Source organism: Pteronotus mesoamericanus, unplaced genomic scaffold, assembly GCF_021234165.1.
Source record: "Pteronotus mesoamericanus isolate MK-2021 breed Mesoamerican mustached bat unplaced genomic scaffold, CSHL_Meso_final contig_44, whole genome shotgun sequence".
NCBI lineage: Eukaryota > Metazoa > Chordata > Mammalia > Chiroptera > Mormoopidae > Pteronotus > Pteronotus mesoamericanus.
In genome coordinates, this window is record NW_026555166.1 from 5,888,032 (window position 1) to 5,908,957 (window position 20,926).

Below are 20,926 nucleotides of genomic sequence, written 5' to 3' on the forward strand. Positions count from 1 at the left end.
TCCATTTTATAACATGTCTGGATTTTCTCCCTTTTTGAGACTGAATAATATTCTACTGTGTGTGTGTGTCTGGGCTCAAGGAGAAAAAGTCCAGAGAGGTCTCTCATAGGCTTCTGGGTCTCCTTTCAGTAGGAAGAGGTGCTTCAGGCCTCTTCTCTCAGTCTCCCCAGGCAGGAAGACTCTTCAGGTAGAGTCCCAAAGGGGACTAGGGTGGCTATACCTGGAACCTGTGCAAAGTATTAAGGGAAACTGTGGAGCTTGAGTGAGGCGCGATAGTAAGGAGCTCAGAAAATTCCTTGGCAAGTGGAATGGGGAAATAGACAGTTAGCTGAACATACTGGCCAAGCAATTTACAGCTAGGTACAGAAGGTCACTTCCCTAGAGACAGTGTCTCGGCTTCAGCTGTACTTCAGCTCCAGGCCCTGAAAAGCAGCACAATTTAACTAAGGGGGGGCTTGGCCAGAGCCAGCTGCCGTGGCCCCTGCCCTGGCTCCGACCAGCCAGTGGAGACCGGGACCCTGAAAGGGCGCGCCTAGAGAGCTGAGGGACGCTCTTTTTATTTTTAATTTTTAAAATCCTCACCCAAGGAAATTTTTTCATTGCTTTTAGAGAGAGAGGGAAGGGAGAGAGAAACGCCAATGTGGGAGAGAAGCATCGATTGGTGGCCTCCTGCATGTGCCCGGACTGGGGATTAGAGATCGAACCTGCAACCTAGGTACGTGCCCTGCCTGGGAATCAAACCCGCAACCTTTCAGTTACGGGACGAAGCTCCAACCAATGGAGCCACACCAGCCAGGGCAGCTGATTAATATTCTTAGATCATTTCCTAAGATCTCCCCTAAACTCCCAGCCTTTAAAAGCCTCAAGACAAAGGACCCAGTGCATGCTCTTCCTCCTGGAAGACCTCCTCCCCTTCCCCCACAGGTGCTCATATCCTATATGCTAAGGGGTCCCATGAAACTTGCAACCAGGGGATCAATGGGCAGTCTCAGCCTGTCCCAGGCTGACCCCCTCAACCTGTCCCCAAGGCCCCCTTTTCTCTGACTCTCCAGTGAGCTGACAGCAGCCCCGCCTTGGCTCCCTTCTTTCCCACAATGCTTCTTAGGAGCCAAAGCAGCCCTGCCTAGGCTCCCACCTGTTGCTCCTTCCACCCTAAGCCCTTCCTTGTTTCACTGTCCCCTGCTTTAATAAACATCCTCTCAAAATCACCTGGACTTGGATTGTGAAATCTTTCCTGCGTGAAGTCAAGAACCCACACACTACCAGCGGGCCCCAGGCCTTACGGGTGACAGGAGGAAGGCCTCCCCTTGAGGAAGGAGGGGCTCAGAGGAAGCAGACACTCAGGCAGCCAGAGGAGCAGACACTCAGGCAGCCAGAGGAGCAGACACTCAGGCAGCAGGGAGCCTTGTTGTTGAAACTACCTCAGGGCAGGGGAAGGAGTGATGGTAGCTTCGCCAAAGGGAAGAGAAATTGATTCTTATTGGAACCATGCCAGCTACCATTCCTACAGGGACAAGTGGCTTTCCTGGGGAGACTGGTCACGTCATGGTATCTGATGGAGTTTTGGCTCTGTGGGCAGTGATGTGACAAGCACAGGGTGGTAGGTGAGTCAAAGACAGGAAGCTGGCTGCCTTGCTGAGAAGAGAGAACAAATACCTTCCTTGACCAGGAAGCTCAATCTCAAGAAACTCTGGTTATAAAACCCAAAAACTTAGTGGCATAGGATCACAGATGTTTGTTTTCTGCCCAAACTCATGTGCATGGTGGGTGACCAGAGGTTCTGCTCGTCACAGTCACCTGGGGTGCAGGCTGACACACAGCTGCCATCTTGAACATTGTTGCTCAACATGCCAGGGGAAAAGAGAATTCTGGATGTTTCCTACTGGCTGGCGAATGTTCCAGAGGGAAAGGGACACACTTTACTTCTGCTCAGATGTGTCTTCCAGGCCAGGCACAGCCTACCCACATACAAGGCGGCAAGGACATGCAGTTCTGCCACTGACCAGAAGGGAGAGGCCAGGAGCGAGCTGCAGGAGCAGTGGTGCTGAGCCCTGGGAACCCCACACCTCCTTCCTTGGTGGCTTTAATTTGCTAAGTGTGAGCACCGCAAGGGTTGGTCTCTTTGCACCCCAGGTCCCACACACCCCAGGTCCCATGCACCTAAAAGTGTTTATGTGCTCTGTTGAAGAAGGTGCCCCCTCATCACAGACCAATTCAAAAAAAAAAACCAGCCTCCTGTTTCTTCTTGCAGCACCAAATACCTGGGCTTTACAGCATCTTAACTACTGTCTCTTACTATTCACACTCCCTTGTGTAACTGTTGCCCACTGGAATGTAAGCTCCACGAAGACAGACCCTATGTTTCATTGTACCCACCTTCCTATCCTAGTGCCTCTCAGAGCACCTGGCATACGGTGGGCATTCAGTTAATATTTGCTGAATAAATGGACGTGGTCTGAGGCTGGGTGGTGGGGCAGGGTGTGCCTTGCTGACTGGTTGGGGGTATTATCCGGGAGGCGATCTGAGCAACTGCTGGGAGGGACCTCCTCCTGGAGGAAAAGGAGACCAGCTCCGAGCTTGAGCCTGCCGCACAGCTCCAGCATTTTGGGCTGCCCAAGTGTGGGACAGTTCTAAAGACAGCCAGGCGTGTCCCCAGCCCGGGTCCCAGGGACTCTTGACCAAGTCTCAGAGACAGATGCCTGTGAGTAAACACTTAGATTCTTTAGCCAAAGCACTGGGACATGTTGGTTCACATGGCTGAGCAAATTGAGAAGCCAGTGTGGCACGAGGGCTTCTTCTCATTTGAGGATAGAACCCTCAGTGCTTAGGGTTTCAGGGCGCCAGGGGACAGACACAGTCGTCGCAGACAGAGCCACATCCAAAAAGACCTGGTGGTGGCACAGAGGGAACAGCACCCATCAGCACACTGCAGCTGGCCTGGCTTACAGGTGAATGATCATAGGCGCAGTTGGAGGGCAATTTGTAAGAGGTATGAAGTTCTGCAATGGCTCAGAAGGCATGGGACAATAAAATATGGTGAAATGTACCATATTTTAGGAGTAAAGTAGGAAAGGTACCAAATTCAGGAGTAAACCATCCTGAATTTACTCACATGTTGGTGTTCCTGGGGGAACTTGGGTTACTAATGAAAAAAAATGTAAATACAAGTAAAAGGCTGACAGAAAGCATACCAAGTGGTTAATAATGCCTATTTTTTGGTAGAATTATGTGTGATCATTACACATGGCCTCTGGTCTTAAAAATGGGCCTGAAAAATAATGAAACAAAACAAAGGAAAACTTCCCTCCCTCCTCAAATATTCTAGCAAACAAGAATCTATTAGAAAACAATTCAAGTTGATATAGATTCTGCCCTGTTTTGGTTGTGTGGAGAAGCACGGTTCATGTGAATTAACAGTACTAAGGGAGAAGCAGGAATCCCCAAACATGGGGGGGTCAGCCTGGGGAATAAGATTCTGGAAGGGTGAGAGCAATGCCCCCAGTCCTGTTACATGAGGTAGCACTGGCCGTGGCAAGGGTCCGTTACCTGGAAACCCAGCAACAAAAGGCAACGTCCAAGCGAGGCCTCAGGTCATCTGAGATGGAGCCGGTAGGTGTGAGGTGGGGGAGGAGGCAAGAAGAGGGCTTAGATGGGACAGGAGGAACGCTGTTTTGAAAGCCTCTGGATCCAAGATCTTGTCAACCCTAGAAGACAGAGATGGAAGATGCCATGACTTTGGAGCTTCTCCAAAGAGGGGACCATTTAAGGGTGGTGCTAAGATGGGAGAGTTTTGAGAAGATATGCGAGAGAGAGCAAAAGATGGTTAAGAGAAAAGGTAATGAATAAGAATTAACTTCTGAGAGCAGAGGCCTGGGCCAGGGCTGGGCCCCTTTTGTGGTCTGGAACCTTGAGAAACCAGTCATGGGCAGAGATGTGCTAACCCTCTGAAAAAAAGCTGACCTCTCCTTTGTGTCACACTCTGTGGCTGAGTTGGGTATTGGCCTGTGGTCAGAAGCACATCCTCAGGCCTGATCAGCAAGGAGAGGTTAGAGTCAGTCCCCACCATCCGATCTGGCCTTAGATGGCCATAGTGGTGCATTCAGGAGCTTCTGTCTAAGACACAAAATAGGTGTGTCTGTCATTTCTCGACCACCAGTCAAGCTTCCTGGGTTATCAGGCTGACTGAGCACTGGAATGTGTGAACTGTCTGTAACATCTGTTTTAGAAGGTATTCAGGAAGGTGTGTCCAAAATGGTGAGAGGAAACTATACCATGTGAGGCTCCTTCTAGTCCTTTCATCCATTTATTCCATCCGTCCGGTGGATTTCCTTCCTTCATTCCTTCCTTGCAGACCAAACCATTCATCCATCCAAAAGGACCCAAAGAGGTTCACTTTTCTGACAGCTGTAATGGTTTCACAGTTGTACACGTGTGTCAAAGCTCATCAAATTGTACACTTTAGATGTATGCAGGTGAATGTACTTCAATTATATTTCAAGAAAATTGGAAAAATCCAAAAAATTGGAAGGTATTTAGTGTGTATCAACAGGTGAAAACTGATAACAAACATCTATCAACTGGAGAATGAATTAATTCTGAAATTTTCACACAACAAAATAATGCTCAGCAATAGAAAAGAACAAACTCTTCATACACACAACAATAAGAATGAATTTCACACACATTAATGATGATCCAAAAATGCCAGACACAGGAGAATGAATCCCTTCTCTATGATTCTATTTATATACATTTTGAAAGCAGAGGAAATGGAACTATAGTGTTGAAGAGTGTGTGCTTCGAGGGTAAAACTATAGAGAAAACCAAGGATGTGATGGTCCATCAGGTCAGGTCAGTATTGCCTTAGAGGGGAAGAGAGGAGAGACGGAAAGGGCTTCTGGGGCGCTCACAGGTTTCCTGACCGGGGTGATTACTACATGCGTGTTTGCTCTACAATGAACCGTGGAGCTTCCATTTTGTTTTGTACACATTTCTGCATATGTTTTACATTTTATAAGTAAGAACGGAGCAGACTTTGCCAGGCGGCTCGGTCAGTTGGAGTGCAGGCCCGGACCCCAAGAGGCATGGGTTTGATCCCCAGTCAGGGCGCACATCTAGGTTATGGATTCAGTCCTTGGTTGGGTTGTGTACAGGAGAAAACCAATCAATGAATCTCTCTCTCTTCTTTCCTCTCTCTGTCAAAATTCAATAAACCTATCCTCGATTAAAAAGAAAAAAAAATGGAACAATGGATATGTACTATGCTTATATGGAAAAATGATAAAAATTTGTAACAGTAGTTCCCTCTGAGGAGGGAGACTCTGATATAGTGGGAAAACAAGGGCTTATAGTTGTTTTCCTTATACTTTTCATAACTGAAAAAATTAAACTTTTTAAATGCTGTTCAAAAATTTAAATCACAAACACATGGATGATGAAGCAAGAAAGGGGCTTTCCAGCTGCAGGTGCTGACAGGGGATCCATGCAGAGAAGAAAGGACAGGAAGGACGGCGTGTGTATATGTGTCAGTACGTGTGTGAGGACAGGGAGCTAGGAAGAGGAGGCAGAGGGGACTTCGGGGAAATGCAAAGCATCGGAAAGACTTGATCCGCTGGCTCTGAAGATGGAGAGGGCAATGAGCCAACTTTAGCCAAATGAAAGAAACTTTTGTTGCTGGAAGTGCTCCTGCCCCTAAACCTCACATTTCCATGACCTTATTTGCCTGCAAAACCAGAAGAGGACAGAGATGGCCTTGGGGTCAGCCTCCCACATCCCATGTGAGTGCATCGAATTGTAGAACCTGGTTTCACATCCAGTCCAGTGTGCAGTGACTTCTGGGAAGTGTGAGTGGAACTGCCCAGCTTCTCCAGCCAGAAAGAAGGAAAAACGGAGGGTGAGAGAGTCACCTGAAGGTTTTTTTCTTCATCTTGCTTTTCTCTCCAACACACATTTTGCATGGTAAACTGCTGCTGAGAGTTCGTGTGTGTGTGTGTGTGTGTGTGTGTTAATTTGGTAAAAATGTTTAAGTTTGTATCTTCAAGCTGGCAGTGGATCTCAGTTACATAACTTTGCATCCATTTTACTTTTGTGTTAATAACAAATTAACGTGTGTAATATATAATGTTCCCAAACAGGTATAAACTCTTTTTTTGAATTTTGTATTTATTTATTAAATATATAATCTTTATTATATTTTTTCCATTATCATTCAGTCCCCTTATAGGAATTATTTTTAAAAGAAAACATTATTTAATTAATAAAATCATAGTCCCAAAAGATATATTATGAAAATGTATGACATTTAGTGGGGGTGAGGGAAAATACTGCTCTGAGTCATCATTCTGTCCCATTTTAAAAAATTATGATTCTTATTGTACTTGTAAGTTTTGATTAGTTTTCATGTGAAAACTAAATTGTTAAAACATTAGCAAATTATTATTGATATAGGCTTTTCTGTGTGCTCAAGATTATGAATTTAAGGGAACAAAGCAGCATTTCCAGTTGACAAAAGGAACCACAAGCAATGGGATGACTCAAATGAAGCCTGTGGCAATTAAACCGATCAACTGCAGCAACGGGAGAACTATCGACAAAGCGCAACCAGGGAAGGCTCATCTCAAAATACACTGCAGGCTGTACATTAAGTAGCAAGATGATTATTTAAAGTAGTACAAATGGTAACCAGGTACCAAGAAAACAGATTAACGAGCTTGGGCAAGAGTATTTTTTTAGAGTTCACATTATAACTGCAGTGGGATAAAAAGGGAAAATATAGGATAGTCTCATTCGTATGTGCAGTTTTTCTAATAACCTGTACCAAACCTTCTGACCAGAGGTTATAAAAGTCATAAATAAAATTGTCCTTATGGAAATGACAGCCATTTGCCCTGAGTGCTGATGTAGAAGGGACATCCATAAAAGAACACATATTCTGTGCCTTCAGGTTGGGTATCCCAAAATATAAACAAAGACTGAAATCCAAATTATAATTACTGTAAAGAAATAAAAATATATTTTTGATACCCAAATGAAAACTTGGTGATTTCAGAGAAATTCAGGTAATAATCCATAGGAGCTATCAAAAAACTGGGTGTGCAAAAAGCCCTAACTAAAGGAAATACAATAATTTGAGGAAATAGGCACATGAAGTATTTAGCAAACCTAATGCCTAATAATAGTACAAAATGTCTGAAATAAGACATAATGGCAATGTTTACCAAAAATAAAACATCTACGAAGGCTAGTGAAATGCAAGATATTCATACAGTTTTTACTGGTGTTTTTTCTTCTTATTTCAAGTATGAGGATATTTATTTATTTATTTTTTAAAGAGTTTATTTATTTTTATGTTTATTCTATTACAGTTGTCTCAATTTCCCCCCCTTTGCCCTCCCCCACCCATCAAATCTCGACCCCCCCTCCCACAGTCAGTTCCCACTCTGCTGTCCATGTCCATGGGTCATTCATACAGGTTCTTTGTCTAGTCCCTTCTCCTTCTTTCCACCATTGTCCTCCTTCCCCATCCCCTCTGGTCACTTTCAGTCTGCTCAATGTTTCCGTGCCTGTGGTTTATTTTGTTTGTTAGTTTATTTTGTTGAATAGTTTCCACTTATAGGTGAAATCATACGGTATTTGTCTTTCACCAACTGGCTTATTTCACTTAGCATAATATTCTCCAGTTCCATCCATGTTGTCTCAAAAGGTTGAAGTTCCTTCCTTCCTTTTTTCTTTTTTTAATGCAGATTGATTTTATTTATTTTTTTAAATGTCAAGATCCATTATAAAATATTAAAAAATTTAAATCCATTATAAAGTCTCAGCAATCATGACACCTGCACAGAAATAATCAAGTAGATCAATGAAATAAAATGAACATTCTAGAAATAAACATATATATTTTTCTAACAATATATGAATAAATTCATATTTTAAATCGATGGGAAAAGTAAGGCTTATTCAACATATAAGGTGCATGGATGACTATTACTTGAAAAAAAACAAATACAGGGCCCTATTTCACATATTATACAACAAATATCCAGGTGAATTAAAAATCAATATGTAAAATTGAAGGAGCTTTAGGAGAAAATATAAAATAATATTTTTCTCACCCTGAAGTAAAATGTTCAATCCCAGAAGCTATAAAATATTGACAATATGACTATGTTAAACACTTAAGACTATACAGTAATGTTCATGTAAAAAAAGTTAAAGGACAAGTAATAGAATAGGAAAGTATTTGCAACACATCTATAAAAGGGTTAATAGTTGTTTTTTTTAGGGAAAGAATTCTACAAACATTTAATAAAAAAAATGGACAAAGAATATCAAAAATCATTTAAAGCTTTTTAAAAAATAATAGAAATAGGCAAGAAATATACAAAAACAGGTTTAGTTTCATCAAATAATAAAGTAACAATTAACACATCATTGTCACGACCAGATTAATAAGTATTAAAAATATTGGTAACATCAAGTATTGATAACTGTGAAAGGAACTGGGTATTCATAGACTCTTTTTCTTCATCTTCTTAAAGTAGTCCCTTTAGCATATTTTGCAATGAATAAAGATATTTAATATTTTCAAGAAGAGCAGACCTACCATGGAGGGGCTGGTTTGCTTCATGTCACAGGAATGCACAGAGCAATTTCCTAAAGAAAAAGCAGTTCCTTTTTAGTGAAATTTCAAGCAGCCTGCTGAAACATATCGGGATAATACTGTGCTTTCCTGTATTTTCATCCTCTGCTTTCTCCACTGGGTTATTCTTAGCTGACGAATCTCCTATTTTATTTCAGTTTTAGTGCCTTCAATCATCTTACTTTTGACTCTTTGCACTTCATTTAGTTGTACCAACCTGCCTTGCGGATAAGCTGCGAGTCATGCGCACAAGTGCGGGACGGGGAGCGGATCCCTCCCTCGCTTTGCACTTCTCTGTATTCGGGGTGGGGTGTCGGTGCTGGCCAGGGTGGGAGCCCAGGCGCGCGGGAGGGCACCAGCTCCCCAGTACGCCTGGGAGCACTGCATCCTCGCCCTTCAAAGTTCTTCCTTAATTTTTTTAGAGAGATAGGAAAGGTGAGCTCTGACCAGAGTGGCTCAGTTGGCTGGGCATCCTCCTGCAAAGCAAAAGACCACAGGTTTGATTCCTGGCCAGGGCACATGCCTGAACTTGCAATTCTGTCCCCAGTCGGGGTGTGCGTGTTTCTCTCTCTCCCACAGCGATGTTTTCCCTTCACACTCTCTTTTCCCCTCTCTTGAAAAATAAGTAAATAAAATCTTTTTAAAAATGACTTGGAAAAACAGAAAGCTCTGTTCATGGTTGGAAAACTGATGAAATTTTTCCATCTTAATTTTTAGTCTTAACAAAATTTAAAATGAGGATTACAGTGTTATACTTTATTTATCAAAATAATTTCTGTCATATTTTCTTTAGTATTTAATATATAAAGTATACTTTGTGTATACTTTTGGTATATAATATTTTACAGTATACAAAGTATCTGAAGTATAATTTTAAACTAACATATCATCAAGGGAAAAGCTGAGAAAGAAAGCTGCAGTAGTCAAACAATGAGGTATTACTAAACACTGGATATTCAGGTGGATGAGACGGAATAGATATTTTAGAATTTTATCTCATTACGTGTAACTTAACATATAATAAAATAATCATTTCAAATCAGTAGAGAGGAGGAGAGGAAAATATTATACTCAACAGTTTTAGAAGAAGCAAACAGCATTTCGAAAAGAAGAAATTTTCATCACTTTATACCTACTAAAATAAATTCTAGAGGACTACAGTGTTACATTAAAAAATATATATATAACCACAAAAATGAGAAAAAATTAATTCTTTCTAGATAAAATGGGTAATGACAACTTTCAAAACTGAAAAAAGATCATAAGGAAAGAGACATTTTTGACCACAGGACACGAAAAATTTCTACGCATAAGAACAAATTTACTAAAGTCTAAAAGTCAACCAAGAAGTGACAAAATATTTGGAGCAAATATATCATACCATTAATATATTTATTACATAAAGAATGCTTACAAATTGAAAAGAAGGTAGAATTCAATGGGTAATGAGCAAGGGACACAAAAAAACAATTTCCTCCAAGTAAATTTAACAGTTAAAAAATACAGAAAAATATTAAATTTAATTTGTGTTGTAAGTGGGAATAAAAAATTGTTGTCATTTTTCATAGCAAAAACTCATTACATTTGCAGATTAAAGACTGATAATATTTAATGCTGTTGAGAGTGCAGGGACTTGTACTGATGGTGTAAACTGATAGAATCCTTTCGGAAAGTATTTGATAATGTTCATTAGGAACCATAAAATTGTAACTTAAGAAATTTTTAGATAATCTTTTTCTGAAGATATGATTTACATGTAGTAAATTGTATAGTTATTTTTTCTTTTTCCCATTTTTTATTGTTGTTCAATTACAGCTGTCCCCATTTCCCCCCCATTAATCTCTCCTGCCCTGCCCATCCCACCTCCCACCTCCCACATTCAGTCCTACCCCCATTGTCTTTGTGAAATGTATGGTTCTTAAGTGTGCAGTTCGATGAGTTGTTTTTTTTTTTTTAGTTTAATGAGTTTTTATAGATGCATACACCCATGCAATTCATATTCCAGTCAAGAGGCGGAACACATCATCACCTCAGGAAGTCCCTTTGTGCACTTCCCCAAGTACCCCCACATTCTCCTCTCATGTCCTACAATTTTTCCGCTGTTGCTTCACCATAGATGGATTTTTCCTGTTCTGGAATTTTGTACACATAGGATTACATAGAATGTAGTCTCTTGTGTCTGACTTCCTTTTGCTCAGTGTTTGGGATTCATCTATTTTGTTACACGTGTCAGTAGTTCATTCCTTTTTATTGCCAAGTAGTATTTATTGTATACCTTAGTTTGTTTATTCATTTATCTGTTGATGGGCATATGGGTTATTTCTAATTTTTGACTCTTAGGGGAAAGTTTTTGTAACATTCTCTTTCTTTGAATTTTTATGGTGGTAAAATATCTATAACATAAAATTTGCTATTTTAAGCACTTTAAATGTACATTTTGTTGGCATTAATTACATTTAAAGTGTTGTGCAACCATCAGCACTATCTATTTCCAGAAAATTTTTCATCATCCCAAACAGAAACTCTTCCATTTCTCCTCCCCCCAGCCCCTGGTAACCTCTAATCTACTTTCTGTCACTATCAGTTTGTCTATTCTAGATATTCCATGTAAGTGGTATCATACACTATTTCACTTAGCAGAATGCTTTCAAGGTTCATCCACGTTGCACATGTATCAGAGCTTTGTTCTCTTCTATGGATTGGTAACTTTGCATTGTGTGTCTATACCACATTTTGTTTATCCATTTACTTGTTGATGGACACTTGGGTTTATACTTTCACCTGTTGTGAATTATGCTGTTATGAACACTGATGTACAAATAAGTATTTGAATCTCTGTTTGTAATTCTTTTGAGTATATTTCTAGGAGTGTAATTGCTGGACCATATGTCTATAAACAAACTTGTATGGTCTTTGTAAGTGCATATATTTTCATCCAGGATGGGTAAAAATGTAGAGGTGGAATTGCTGTATCATACTTAATTCCATGAAAAACTGTCAATCCAAGTTTCAAAGTGATTGTGCCATTTTATACTCACACCAACATTTAAAATACCAGTTGCTCCACATCCTTATCAACATTTGATGGTGTTTGTCTCTTTTCTCCCTCTATGTGCCAAGTGTCCAATGTGATTTTTAACATCCCACAATAACCTCGCACAATAAGCATTATTTCTTTTTAAAAATTGAGATTTGATTGACATACAACATTATATTAGTTTCAGATATACAACATAATGATTTGCTATTTGTACCTATTGTGAAACAATTACCACAGTAAGTCATTAACGTTTATCAATATGCATAATTACATATTTTTTCCTATGATGTACTCTCTTAGCAATTGTCAAATATACAATACAGTATTATTAACTGTAGTCACCATACTGTACATTACATCCCTATGACTTATTTATTTATAACTGGAAGCTTTGTATCTTTTGACCACCTCCACGCATCCCCCACCCCCACAACCCGTTTTTTGTTTCATGAGCATTTTTTAGGTTCCACATGTGAGATCTTGTCTTTTTTCCCCTTAAGATTTTAAACATTTATTTATTTATTTATTTATTTATAGAGAAGGGAGGGAGAAAAAGAGGGAGAGAAGCATCAATGTGTAGTTGCCTCTTGTGTGCTCCGAACTGGGGACCTGACTTGCAACCCAGGCATGTGCTCTGACTGGGAATTGAACTGGTGACCCTTTGGTTCACAGGATGGCGCTCAATCCACTGAGCCACAATACCAGGGCTGGTCTTTTTAATTGTATTAATTTTGATGCCATTATCTTGTAGTTTTAATATAGAATTACCTCATAGGATATTGAGCACTTTTTCAAAGGCTTATTGGTTATTCTTATCTTCCTTTGTGAACTAACTGTTCAAATGGCGTTCTCATTTGAAAAATTGTATTGCTTTATTATTATTATTGAAGCAATAGTTGCTACAATAAAGACATCACAAATGGACCTACATTTATATAGTCAGCTGCTTTCTGACTGAGGTGCCAAAGCAATTCAATGGGAAAAGGAAAATATTTTCACAAATTGACCTGAAACAATGGAACTTCAACCCTGTTCACTTGAGGTGACTCATAGACCTAAATGTAAAAATTAAAACTATAAAACCCCTAGAAGAAAACATGAGGATATCTTCATGACCTTGGAGAAAGCAAAGAGTTCTTGAAGAAGATACAGAAAACAATAACTTTCAGACAGGAATTCCTGGGGTCCTGGGCTTGGCTTGCCTGGGCTTGACTGAATGTCCAGTCCATGGAGCCCATGAGTAGGAAGACGGTAGTTCTTGCCCAGATGCCCTTCGCATGGGACCTCCGAGGCCTGGGTGGAGCCTTGTGACTAACAATGGGGACTGTGTCTTATACACCTCAACACCCCAGGCAAGGACTTAAAAGAATATCTGGTCTCACCAAATACCCCACAAAAAAGAAGACATGAGTCACCTTCCGGGGCCTTTTCCCCTTAGTTAGGGTGGTTTTCTCACATTAGACTAAGGTGTCCACAAGTGCTCAGAGCAGAGGAGACCTGCTGAGCGGAGGCAGGCATTACTCGAGGCATATGGGGGTAGCAGCTCCGCACTGGAAACCTGGAGATAGGGACGGTATAGAGCTGGGGAAAAACTTGGGGTCTGGAGTCTGATAGGCCTGGGTTCACATCCTTGGATCTTTCCTTTTGGAGCTAGGTGTCCTTGGGCAATTCACTAGACCTCTCTGAGTCCTGGTTCCCTTCTATGAGTGAACCGAGTTTGACATCCATCGACCATTCAGTCTGAGGGCTGTTGTAGGGCGGTGGGGAGATACTGACAGCAGAGGCAGCCCTGTCCTCAAGCAATACCTCAGACTCCGCTTTCCACAAACAAGCTCCTTTTCTCAACTTTCCTGCTTCACAACCAGCGTCTCAGCCCCGCAGGTCCCAGATATTGTCCAACTGCTTGCTTCTCTCTTCTATTTCCTGTATCCAATTAGCTACAAAGTCCTATAAATTCTTCTATTAAAATGCCTTTTAGCAAGAAGTCCTCCTCTAGCTGGTACTACCATTGCCGACCTGATTCCTATTCCTTGTCATTCTTCCTGGCAGAATTCCAATTTTAGTTAATGTGGCAACAAAAGTCCAGCAAAGCGCTTCCTTTCCTAGAGCCCTTCCCCTCAGCAGCTGGGGAAGCTACTGAGATGTACCAGTGATATGTAAGCTTTAGTTTCTAGGCAAGATTTGCTTTTCTTATACTGGTAGCACCCCTTCCTGCTTCACTCTATTTTTCTACTTGAGATGAAGCCCTGAGGTATGGAGGAGCCTCAGGAGGCTCCTTGAGATCACAAGGCATCCAGTCTGAAGAAGCTGTTCCTGTCACTCACCTAGACTATTGCATGAGCCATCAGAGGGCTTTCCCAGCCCTTCTCTGCAAGTGGAAGCACTAAAGGGGACACTGGAGTCCCCGAATCACATGACTCTAGTTGTGGTCCATCCCTAACGTACAGCATTAAGCAACCAGGGGAAACAATGGAGAAAATCTAAATTTATGGACATGAAAAGATGTTCCTGATATTTTGTTAAATTTAAAAAGCTGTTTAGAAATAATTTTTATCACATATAGTTATACATATGCTTATTTAGACATATATGTATTTAAAAGTGTAAATGGATATTCCTGTAAATGTATAACAGAGTTATTTATGTCTGTTTGGTGAGCTTATAAGTGGTTTAATTTATTTTTTTCTTACTTATCTAATGAAATTTTTTTTCAATAAAAAATAAAAATAAGAGACAAAAAGTGCTTAAAATGCTCATATTCAATGCTCCTTAGTTTGGTATTCAGTGGCTTCCACAATGGGCAGAAATAAACATGGTGTGTTTATGTGGATGTAATTGTGTGTGTTTGAGAGTGTGTGTGAATTAGTATGTGAGTATATGTAAGTGCATGAGTGTCTGGGAGTGTGTGTGTGTCTGAGTGTCCATGAGTATGTGTGAGTTTGTAAATTTGTGTCTGAGAATATGTGTGTGTCTGAGTGAGTGTGTGAGAATTTGTGAGTGCTTTGGAGAGTGTGTGACTGTGAGTTAGTGTGACTACATATAAGCAAGTGATGTGAGTGAATACGTGAGCGTGTGTGGTCAGTGTGTAAGTGCGTCTGCCTCCTTGGGTTTGGGGCGAACAGCCAGAAAGGATTCAGGGGGCCCCCACCATTCTTGGTTCCATCACGGGGTACAGCAAGCTTGCCTTCTTCAACTCACGACTCTGCCCTCGTTTAGCAGGAAAGGGGGTGAGAATGAGGACCCCCCGCCTGTTTCTGGGGAGGGGCCTGATTGTCTTTTTTGTTTATTTGTTTCTATGACAGCTGCTGCTCAGGCTCCAGTGGCTGCTAGGCCAGTAACCCTCCTGGTCATACAAGCCTGAGGAGGTGATCAGATCAGCTATTGTCCCTCAACCTTTAAAGAAACTCTTTTGCCAAAAGGTTTTGTGGCTAAGATGTTTGGGAAGGGCAGAGAATTCACCTGTGAGGATCGGTAACACACACTGGCAAGTTAAAGGTTCTGAGAAGTCCCATGGAAGTAAGCCTGATAAACCTTGCTAGACCGCATTTCCCCCTGAGGACAGGACCCCCTCTCCACTCCCCAGTAGCACCTTTTGGCCTCCCTCAGAACCAGTTTTCACAGAAGCTGCTGTGGGACACAGTGAGTCATGAAAGCAGCCTGCGTCTGCCTAGCACATGGCAGGCTGCAAAGCTGACTCATGCACCAACATGCCACCTCGAAGCCCTGTGAGCAGGCAGCACTGAGCTCATTTTACAGATCCAAGAGGTGGAGCATCTTGCTCAAGCTGCTCCAGGTTTTAAGAAGCCTGCTTGCCTTGGGACTCCATTCTCTACCCTGCTCACAGAAGCTAGTGGAGAGCAGGGCCCCGAATGGGCTCAGGAAAGATGTAATATTTTAGACAAGAAGGTTGTGCTGAAGCTAAGGACTCACCCATGACAGGACTCCTGGGGAGGTAGATGGGGTCGAATAATAGCGATGATGCTGAAGGGGCCTGGGATGGGAGATGCTGAAGGGAAGGTTCCAACTGATCTTGTCTCAGCAGCCAGAAGCGAGAGACCCCAAAGGAGGTAGAAGCTGAGTTCTAGTGCCCCCACCCCCTCAGCTCAGAGAGCTCCAGGGTGTGTGTGTGTGTGTGTGTGTGTGTGTGTGTGTGTGTGTGTGTGTCTGGGGGAGGGGGGATGATAGGAAGCACAGAACCTCTGAGGTACCACTCCTTCCCACTCCTCCCCCCCAAATTGGTTGTGGTGTTTGTGGGAAACCCTGTGACATGGGGAGGTGGCTTACCAGAGGGAAAGGATGTGGCAAGGTCAGATAGTCAGGTTCTCGGCCTCCATAAAACAGGGTGTGGGGGATATGTTGGCAGCTGCCCCACCATGGCCTCCTGGGCTCTCCTGCTCCTTGCCTCGGTGCTCCTGGGCTCCTCAGGTAAGGACAGTCCCCTCAGTGAAGATCCTGACAGTCCCCCCAGTCTCTCAGCGGCTTTCTCATCACAGAGGCCTTTCCTGCGGAGCCAGGTACAGCCGCAGGCTCACAGTGACCTGGCTGACAGGGAGAGACAGCCAGTGGGGAGGAAGTGAGCCCTGGCTGGGGCTCTCGTCCCAACTCTGCTGGTCCTGTTGTGTGGCCTGGGTCCCCGCTTTTCCTCCCTGGGCTCTGCCTCTTCATCCATGTTACGAAGGCCACTGGCCCTCATCAGAGGGTCTGACGTTGCTCCTGGCCCACACCGGCTAGGGTTATGCCAGGGCTTGTGAGGGAACGGAGACCTCTCGCTGCTTGTTCCTGGCTCCGCACGGCCCCTTCTCTCCCAGGCCCTGGAGCTGTGGTGAGCTCCGAGAGCTCAGCTGAGGGTAAGGTCCCTGCAGGAAGGGAAGATGGGTGGGAACATTTTTTGGAAGGAAAGAGAAAAATAAACACAATCTCGTGAAAGGAGATGAGGAAAGTTAGATCAACCCCCAAATCTCTGTGTGTGTGTGTGTGTGTGTGTGTGTGTGTGTGTGTGTGTGAGGAGTGAGGGGAGATGTGTGAGTAGGGGAGAGAGGAGCAGTCTTTTCCTTCTGGCTTTTTGGAAGGAACTTGGGAGCACTTTTTTTGTTTGTTTGTTTTGTTTTGTTTGTTTTTGCTGAGAGTGGGTCAGAGCAAGCTCCAGGGCAGCGTGGGAAGAGGGCCTTCCGGGCTCCTCACAAAGCCCCACTCTCCTCCTGGGCCCTGGGCCCCTCCTGGGCTCCCCACCGGCCAGGAGAATGGACTTCTCCCTCTTGTTCCACCCATGGAGGAATCCTGATGCTGTTTCTTCCCCAGATCTGGCCTTTTCTAGCCTGACCCCTGAGTGCTACGACCTGGAGACGGCCAACCCATGTGATGGAGAGCAGCTGCACCAGGGCCTGGCCCTGGAGGACCCCCAGGTACACAGGTTCCTACTCACCTCCCACAGACTCTCTCCTCCCTGGACGGTGCTGGGGCAAGGGCTGGACGTGTCTAATGAACAGGGGAGGGGCAGGAGGGGCTGTGAGCTGAAGACATTGCTTTTGCTCACACCCATGCATTGTGGGCAAGGTGCTACATTAGTCTAGCTGGGCCCTCCCCAAGAGGGTCCTCTGGGGCTTGATGGGGGAACAGAAGAGGGGTCTGTGTCGGGCTAGGAGAGGTGTTGTGGGTGTCCGGCAAGTTCCGGGGTCTCAGCCCCTCTAAGACTAGCACGTGGGTGGGCAGGGGCCAGGCAACTTGGTTCAGGCCCTTAAGCACAGAAAGATCATAGGTGATTTCCCTGCCCTTGGAGTGTCTGAGAGACCACCTTTCCTGACAGGGTAAGCTGCTGACCACAAGAGAGGAGCAGGGCATCACTTGTTGGCTCTGCAAGAAGATAATCAAGCGCCTGCGGAGAATTGTGGGAGAGCAGCCAAATGAGGTGAGGCTTGTGGAGCCTTTGGCCTGCTGGTCAGTGGAGTGGGTGGCCTGGGCGTCCAACATGGCGCCCCGGAGGTGGACACTGGGTGAGGAGGGCACTGGGTGAGGGCCAATCCCCAGATAGTCCAGGGCTTCTCAGCAGAGAATCTGTGGGCCCCCTTGTGTAGCTGTGGATGGACTTCAGGGAAACCTGGGAAATCATGATGCTCTGGGAGTGTGAACATGGAAGGAAGAGTTTGCATGGTTTTATGCAATTCTCAGAGCAGAGTTTTGAGAGGCTGGTACAGGGGACCTGAGTCAGTACTGCAACTGTCTGCATGGCCTGACAAGCCATTAATGTGTTCTGAGCCTCAGTTTTCTCGTATGTGGAGCTGGATGGGTGATAATTCCCACCTGGCAAGTTGCCTAAGCCTTTTAAGGGAGTGGAGGGGAGGATGTGCTCCACTCTACTTTGAGCCTTGAACAAATGCCTAACAAATGAACGTGTCATGACGGAGAATCATTGTTTCACTCTCCCTCCTTTTTCACTCCCCCTACCCGCTTAGCATCTTGGCACTGAAAGGCCCACCCTCAGGCCTGGGTACTAAGATTTATCTTTCTCCACTGGGATGGCAGTAAAGAATAGTTTAAAATCAAATGTGCCAAGGCTCCAAGCTCTGATGCCCTCCTAACCTTCTCCCCACCCCGCCGTAGGTGGAAAACCAGCCAGGTCTTGCACCCAGGATGCTGCATGGGCAGAGCCTTTAATGTGGGTCTGGCAGCTGTGGGCAGTTGTATAGGGAGCTGAGACTCTGGCAGAGCCTAATGTCCTTCTCTCCAGGACATTGGCCAGGCTTTGGCCAGGGCCTTGGGGACTGGGAGTGGGGGCTGGGTCCTGCCTCTCTAGTTTTTGCTCCCATGGCCACGTGACACCAGCACCCTGCACACAGCCCTCCCGTTGCCAGAGCTGCGGGTGCTGCAGGGTGGAAGAGCTGGCTAGGCCTCACTGGATTCCCATATCCTACCATGATGCTGCCACTGCAGGACACCGTCGCCCAGGCTGTGTCCCGGGTGTGCGACAAGCTGAAGCTGCTGAAAGGTGTCTGCAGGAGGACCATGAATAAATTTCTTGGACGCATCGCCCAGGACGTCACGGCTGGCAAAACCCCCCATGACGTTTGTGTGGACATTCTTATATGCAAGTCTTGAGCAGGTGAGTGCAGAGATGACCGCAGGGACTCATTCCTGGAGGGTCCCAGACAGTCTCCCCAGGCATGTGTGACATGGTTTAAAAACAGAAAAATACATAGAAAACTTAATAAGCAGCTCATATGTGTCCCTCCATCCTTCCTTGTCATGACACATCATTTCTTTCACTTCCAACGTGAGAAAGTGTGGAGAAGTTGGGTAGGTGGGCTTTAACCAGAAATGTTTGAGAAACACTCATTAAGAGCTTTGAGAAATATCCATAAGGTCTTGGGGTTTTTTTTTTACCACAGGCCATCCTGGAATAAAATCATGTCTTCATTTCTCCTCAGCTGTATGACCCTGGGCAAGTAAATTTACCTCTCTGAGCTCTAGTTTCCTCATCTGTGAAAAGAGGATAATAATTCTTATTACTGAGGTTGGGATGAGGGTGAATGAGATCATCATGTTTCAAGAGCTTGACACCAAGGAAACGCTCTTGGACTGAGATATTCGAGACACATGAGAGCCCTGATCAAACTCCAATCCCCAGCCTAGCACACATCCTTGGAAACAGGAACCAAGGCTACATCCTTCCCCATGACCCTGAGGGCCTGAGAGCTGGGCTTGGGAATCCTTCTGGGCAGGGAGGGCTCTGCCAGCCTCTTTCTCCAGCGCTTCCCAGACTCTGCCCAGATAGACCAGGCCATGGCTGCTGGAGATGGGCTCTGGAAGGGGGCCGCGATTGGCTCTGGCAGCTTCTCCAGCCTTCACTGATGCTTCGGGACTTGATGCTGGCAGATCCAGGGGCTGCCCCTTAGTGTGTGGTCCCCATTATTTCCTGTCGTTGTAGCCTGTGGCTTTTATCTTCAAGCCTCACAACCCACGCAGGCTCCTGACTGGCTTCTGGGACGTGACTTTGCTGTGTCAAGCAGAGAACACACCAGAGTCCCTGTTTCCCCCAAGATCCCACACATCCCACAGCTGGCTCTTCTCTCCGTTCTAGGTCCCTTGTGAGCCTCTGGGGCCTCTGGCTGCACCCTGAGGAGAAAGCACAAGAACTCCAGCCCTGGCAGCTGCTCCCTCCTTCCTAAATCCAGAGCCAGCCTCCAGCTTCTCTCGTCTTCCTCCTCCATTGCCTTCCCTGCTCTCAGAAAATAAAATGTTGTGCAAGGTTTTAGCGCAGCTTCTTTTCCTTTGGTGGATTTGAGGGGAGTGGGGCTCGAAGGCCCGCTTGGATGACACACGCATTCATTCGGTAAAGTTGCTCTATGGTCCCCACCCGGTTTCACGTGACCGGGATTTATTTAGTGGTGAACAAGGCCACCTCAGCAGTTCTTACCCATATAGTTATGAGATACTGACTGAGCACACGCTAGAGCTACATGCTACTGCAGAAGTTGGGGTCCACAGCAAGTATACCCCCAGGAGATTTCCAAACAGCCCGGGGGGGGGGCAGCAGGGTCACAGGTAGAGCTCTTTTGGTCATGAGAACAGAAACCCGTTGTCCTTTTGCTTCTCTTGGCAACCAGCCTTCTATTGCTGTTTGGGTGAGTGTATCATTTAAGATTTTGTTTCAAGCAACAGAATTCTTAGTTCACTCTGGCTTAAATAAAAATGGTAATTTATTGATTCAAAGACTTAACCAGTTCATAGACAGCTTCCGGCACAGAATGATCCAGAAATTGTGGTGTCACCAGAGCTCCAGTCTTGCTTCTCTTCTCTGCCATCCCCTCATGTCTTCCCGCCTCCATGTCGTGATACTGTCCTTCCTTCTTGGTAGCAGAAATGGCTGCATCAGGACAGGACTTTGCATCTACACAGTATGTCATCTGTAGCTTCTTTTTCAGGAGCTACCTTGGAAGAGATAAGAAGCTTCTTTCTCAGAAACCCCATCAGAGTTCTCAGGCCTCATCAGCCCTCATGGTTAGATGCCCACCTGAACCAATCCCTGTCCCCAGAGGCGTGGCGTGCACTGATGGGCATGAGACAAGTCAAGGCAGGCCCCTGGGGCGGAGGTGGGACCCAGGCGGCCCTAATCATTTAGCTGGGAGTGGACATGAAAACTGGGAAGAGTTTGTTACCGGAGGAGGGGAAATAGTCCCAGGCACCAAAAGAGCAATGGTGTGTCACTCGGGCTTCAGTTAAAAAAAAATTGAAAGGGACTCCCATTGGTGGAA

At 44.6% G+C, this 20,926-nt stretch overlaps 1 protein-coding gene and 1 pseudogene across 1 annotated transcript; one reads left to right on the forward strand and one right to left on the reverse strand.

The window, feature by feature from the left end:
• Positions 1-6,424: 6,424 nt before the first annotated feature.
• On the reverse strand, positions 6,425-7,305 carry LOC129073937 (probable G-protein coupled receptor 160; annotated as a pseudogene).
• An 8,715-nt stretch (positions 7,306-16,020) lies between these two features.
• GNLY (granulysin) lies at positions 16,021-19,888 on the forward strand. Its single transcript, XM_054577627.1, has 5 exons — positions 16,021-16,103; positions 16,977-17,080; positions 17,482-17,583; positions 18,606-18,774; positions 19,753-19,888. The coding sequence occupies exons 1-4, from the start codon at positions 16,052-16,054 to the stop codon at positions 18,768-18,770; spliced, it is 423 nt and encodes a 140-aa protein (XP_054433602.1). The 5' UTR covers positions 16,021-16,051; the 3' UTR covers positions 18,771-18,774; positions 19,753-19,888.
• Positions 19,889-20,926: the final 1,038 nt, after the last annotated feature.

Coding starts and splice junctions, on each gene's coding strand:
- GNLY (XM_054577627.1), top strand. CDS start 16,052: ATGGCCTCCTGGGCTCTCCTGCTCCTTGCCTCGGTGCTCCTGGGCTCC. Junction 16,104..16,976: donor GGTGCTCCTGGGCTCCTCAG/GTAAGGACAGTC, acceptor TTTCTTCCCCAG/ATCTGGCCTTTTCTAGCCTG. Junction 17,584..18,605: donor TGGGAGAGCAGCCAAATGAG/GTGAGGCTTGTG, acceptor CTGCCACTGCAG/GACACCGTCGCCCAGGCTGT.